Source organism: Lolium rigidum, chromosome 1 (assembly GCF_022539505.1).
Source record: "Lolium rigidum isolate FL_2022 chromosome 1, APGP_CSIRO_Lrig_0.1, whole genome shotgun sequence".
Taxonomy (NCBI): Eukaryota; Viridiplantae; Streptophyta; class Magnoliopsida; order Poales; family Poaceae; genus Lolium; species Lolium rigidum.
This window is the reverse complement of record NC_061508.1, coordinates 219,126,001-219,131,151: the sequence shown is the minus strand read 5'-3', so window position 1 is coordinate 219,131,151 and position 5,151 is coordinate 219,126,001. Positions and strand designations below refer to the sequence as shown.

At 51.6% G+C, this 5,151-nt stretch overlaps 1 protein-coding gene across 1 annotated transcript; it reads left to right on the top strand.

Moving 5' to 3' along the window:
- Nucleotides 1–1,193: 1,193 nt before the first annotated feature.
- LOC124690245 (glucan endo-1,3-beta-glucosidase 5-like) lies at nt 1,194–4,908 on the top strand. Its single transcript, XM_047223658.1, has 2 exons — nt 1,194–2,125; nt 3,679–4,908. Exons 1-2 carry the CDS (start codon nt 1,773–1,775, stop codon nt 4,793–4,795), a joined length of 1,470 nt encoding a protein of 489 aa, XP_047079614.1. The 5' UTR covers nt 1,194–1,772; the 3' UTR covers nt 4,796–4,908.
- The last annotated feature ends 243 nt before the right edge of the window (nt 4,909–5,151 follow it).

Sequence of the window (5,151 nt, the reverse complement as noted above, 5' to 3'; positions counted from 1 at the left end):
ACTCGATGCATAGAGATCCAACACCTTCTTAATTTGACAAGCTTGGTTTGCTTGTGCCTTAAAAAGAGTAAACTGTCATCCGCAAACAGAAGGTGGGATATACCAGGTGCACGGCGGCAGATTTTGACCGGCTCAATACCATGGTTATTAACTTCGTTCTGAAGCAAAGTTGATAGACCATCCGCAACGAAAAGAAACAGGAATGGCGATAGGGGGTCACCTTGTACCGAGGGAGCCGGTGGCAGGCTGCCGCCGACGAGGGCACGGTGTGAAGGAGGCCCATGTCTAAGTTTGCATCGGCTACGACGTATGCATGTGTCGGCGAGCTTCGCAATACAGGCGTAGAGGTCACACCCGCTGCTGACCATGGAGATTGGCCCGAGCAGCTTCATGGCATGTCCATGGGCCACGGACAGGACCAGGAGGGGGAGACGACACGTCCTTGACCGACTCGACTCCAGGAATAGCTCGCGCTGCGCCTTCGTGTCGACCTGAAGCTTCAGGGTGACGAGCGCCGACGTGCCTATTTTGGTGGCCATCTTAGAGTCAATTGAGTTTGGCTCGCCCTTGGTGAACAATAAAGAGTTTCGTCGATCCGTTCAGTTTGTCAATGCTGCAGCACCAATACCAACATGCCTAATGTTTTCTGAAGTACCAGTCATTTGACCAAATTGTTGTTCTGATGATATTTCAATTAACTGTAATGGTCAGCCTGTTATCGAGGAAATAAAAACTTGGCAAGTTTATGCATCAGTTTTTTTTCCAAGAAAAGACCGATTTTATTTTATTCGGACCAAGTGACTCAACAATATTCTGATTGAAAATTGCACTGAAAATATTTTAAAATAATCAAACTCATATCTATAATATTGTTTCAATGCCGTAGCAAAGCACGGGCTCTTTGCTAGTTGAAATAAGATCTAAATATATCAGATGTCATCTTGGATCTCGGTTGTGAGGAGCCTATAGTACAGCCCGGTCGATAATCGGGAATGATTTCACAAGATATTCACATTAGTTACAGATTTGCTTTACCTATAACTACAACTTAATGTTATGTCATCAGGGCCACATTCCTCATAAGCCAGAGCTGCAAGCTCTCTGTTTTTACACCTGGCAACCAACCCCCCTCTTCCTCCTGGTTACACAGCCTTCTCCCATGATTTGGGCTTGGAATCCTGTTGCTGCGTCCATTGCTTGCTCATGTGATCTTCCTCTACCGTAGCCTACCCCCTCCCATTACAGGTCAAAAACACCCTGTTATCCTCCCATTACTCTGTCAGCTGGTTCCCCCTTTTCGGGTTCTTGCTTGCAGAACACCTATTAATGCCCTCCTCCGGTCATCCTCATGCTCTGTTTTTGTTGTCAACCTAGCCTTTCTCTGCCCGCCCTTGTCCTACGAACACCTCCCGAAGAAAAGATTGTGACCTCCTTGTGATCGCTGCTAGCTTGTTGACCGGGTACCCTCACTCTGTTCTTCGCTTCTTCTTTTTCTTCTTTTTCCTTTCTCGTGTCCTGAATTTGAGTATACAAAAGAATCTCTTGTTGATCCTTATTTTTACACCTACCATATATGCCAAGGTTTGGAGCCACTTCTTGATTTGCTTCCACAGTACAAATCCTCATCCTTCCTTGCCGACCTATTTTCATCGGTTCTCTTTATCCAAGAACTCGGAGAAGATCCCCAACTCCCAGGGAGGATTCCAGCAATCCCCTCGATCATCTCCCCTCTCCCATCAAGCTAGCTTGCGCGCGCTCACAAGCCATAAAACATGGCGCGTCCGGTCGCCGGTGGCCTGGCCAAGGCGGCGGCGGTGCTGGTGCTGGTACAGGTGCTGTGTATGGCCCGGCGGTCGGATGGCGTTGGCGTGAACTGGGGCACACAGCTGAGCAACCCGCTGCCGGCGAGCACTATGGTGCGGCTGCTCAAGGACAACGGTTTCGACAAGGTGAAGCTGTTTGACGCGGAGGAGAGCATCCTGGGCGCGCTCAGGGGGTCGGGGATCCAGGTGATGGTCGGCATCCCCAACGACATGCTGGCCGACCTCGCCGGCGGCGGCAAGGCCGCCGAGCACTGGGTCAAGGCCAACGTCTCCAAGCACGTCAGCGACGGCGTCGACATAAGGTGAACGGATCGCCAGCATATACATTTAGTTGCTTCCTTTTTTCCTGTGATCAGTTACCGCGTTTTACTTTTGGTACGTATTGTTTGCTCGAAGCATGCCTAAATATCCCTAGAAATTCGATTGAAAACGAATGCTCTATTTCGAAAAAAATGAGACGCAAATAGGACCTAATAGTTTCTGTTTAGTAATTTCTAGTGTTGACCCAAGTGCTTAGTCCAAGATCGATGGCTTCTACTTAAACTCTAAAGTAATTACTAGTGTGAATTTCCAGCGGAGTTCACGTGTATCACAGATCTCTGGTCTGGTGTACATTAGTCTGGTGTACAAAACTCCATGAACATTTGTGCCTCTGAAGGGAAACAGAAAACACTCTGGTTTTCGATAAAAGGCGCTTTATTACTCGAAGGAAACACTCAGTCGCATGTGTTGTGGCCATCTCGAGTAAGTTGTACAGTATGGTCCAACTTGACATCCTAAGGGTAAGGCACTCCTTTTTATCTTCTCCGGATGTCTGTCTCAAAATTAGCTGCGTAGTAGTACACAGCAACTGGCAAGTGTTGCTATCAGACCAAATCAGGAGCTTCAAAAGATAGTACCAGTACACAGCAAAGCTAGGTAGGCCCCTTCCCTTTAAACGGGAAGATCACAGCTGCAAGCAACTGAAATTCGCTTATGCCACCAAATATATTGTTTTTAGATTGCATAAATGCTCTTTTTCTGTGAAAAATGTGGGCATCAATCGTATGCTGAACTCGGATATAAGTCTGCCTGTATTTTTAAGAATTTTACATTAAAGTTCACTTCGATGTTTAGTGTTCTTTGGCCAGTGCATTGAGTCAAAAGTGATAGCCATGTTGCATTTGGTGATACTGATTCTGTCACTGCTGCACTGCGTGGGTTTTGCCTTGATTGGGAGACGGAGATCACAAAGGCTAAAGCTCAAGCAGCTATTCAGAGAGAGAGTTTCACACGTTTGGCAGTAGCCTCACTCTCTGCATCTATGCCTTTCTAGCCCATCTTGTCCAATACAGCAATCCAGAAAGATCACCCACAATGAATCTGTTCATCATGGAATTATTATGAAGAAACAGCTCGTTCGAAACATGCCGAAGTCTCGAGGCTATTAGATTGTTCGATACCCTGATTGCATTCTATCGCAGACAGGAATTCCTTGTGCTCGAAGCAACCTGAAATTTCAGGACTTCTGATCAGTTCTAATCTCCTGTCTCGCGGCGAATATCACTATTAGAGACCGGTTCAAGGGCTTAACAGGTTGTTGTGACTTAAATGTGACTGTCACAGGGACATAGCCATCATGTCTGATGCAGATATATATCCAACTCTAGGGGGCAATCATCTCAAAGTCATGTTCCGCCTCTACTAACCTTCATCCTGATCCCAATCAGGATGCATTTAGTTTGTCCTTGCGACAGAAAGAGAAATTCGTCAGCTTAATAATTTGGTCTGAAATTTAAATCCGAACATGGCAGCATCCACTTGTTACAGTGACATTTCTGCCTATACTGACGTTTCGACCTTTTGACACATGCAGGTATGTTGCCGTGGGGAACGAGCCGTTCCTGACGACGTTCAACGGCACGTACCTGAACACGACGTTCCCGGCGATGCAGAGCGTGCAGGCGGCGCTGGCGAAGGCCGGGCTGGGCGGCAGGGTGAAGGTGACGGTGGCGCTGAACGCCGACGTGTACCAGTCGCCCACGGGGAAGCCGTCGGACGGCGACTTCCGCGACGACATCCGCGGCCTCATGCTCACCATCGTGCAGTTCCTGGCGTCCAGCGGCGCGCCGTTCGTGGCCAACGTGTACCCGTTCATCAGCCTGTACGCGGACCCCAACTTCCCGCTGGACTACGCCTTCTTCCAGGGCTCCTCGTCGGCGGTGGTGGACGGCGGCGTCACGTACGAGAACACCTTCGACGCCAACCACGACACGCTGGTGGCGGCGCTGCGCAGGAACGGCTTCCCCGACGTGCCCATCGTCGTCGGCGAGGTCGGCTGGCCCACCGACGGCGACGCCAACGCCAACCCGGAGTACGCGCGGCGGTTCAACCAGGGCCTGCTGGACCACGTCGCGTCCGGCAAGGGCACGCCGCTCCGGCCGGGCGCCCCCGTGGACGCGTACCTGTTCAGCCTCGTCGACGAGGACCAGAAGAGCATCCGGCCGGGCAACTTCGAGCGCCACTGGGGCGTCTTCTACTACGACGGGCAGCCCAAGTACCAGCTCACCCTGCGCGGCGGCAACGGCGCCGGCACGCTCGTGCCGGCCAAGGGCGTCGAGTACCTCAAGAAGCAGTGGTGCGTGCTCAAGCGCGACGCCGACCTCGCCGACCAGAAGGTCGGCGACAGCGTCAGCTACGCGTGCGGCCAGGCCGACTGCACCAGCCTCGGCTACAAGACCTCCTGCAGCGGCCTCGACCCGAGGGGCAACGTGTCGTACGCGTTCAACAGCTACTACCAGAGCAACGACCAGGACGACCAGGCCTGCAACTTCGGCGGACTCGCCACCACCACCACCGTCAACCCCTCCTCGGGGACGTGCCGGTTCATCGTCCAGATCGTCCCGGCGGACCCGACCAGCGCTGCAACGGCGAGCGTCGCCGGTGGGGTGGCCACCCTCCTCGCAGCATTGTTGCTGCACCGCTTGTTCTGAGTCCTGGATTGTAAAGAGACTTTATTAGTTCAATTTTAGCGCTCTAGCTAGCATCTGACAGGAATTCTTGACAGAATAGATTTTCATCTCAATTATCAATTGTCTTTTGTGGATTTTCCCTTCTCATCTTAACATCAAAGTGCCGGACGAATTCCTGAAAGTCGAAAAAGGTAGGGCTCTGTCTTAGAGCATCTCCACTCGTCTACCCCAGAAGCCCCCCACGAGTCGTTTTTTACATCCGGACGACGAAAAACGGTCCAGTCGCGCCCCCAGGTTCTCGTTTTTGTCCGGATTTGGGCCTAAATTCATCCGGCGATCCCACGCCATCCCCGGCCCCCCGGGGAGCGCTCGGGGAC

Excerpts from the sequence above, each read along its gene's own strand:
- LOC124690245 (XM_047223658.1), top strand. The coding sequence starts at position 1,773 with ATGGCGCGTCCGGTCGCCGGTGGCCTGGCCAAGGCGGCGGCGGTGCTG. Across the intron at positions 2,126-3,678 it reads AGCGACGGCGTCGACATAAG|GTATGTTGCCGTGGGGAACG; the intron begins GTGAACGGATCG and ends TGACACATGCAG.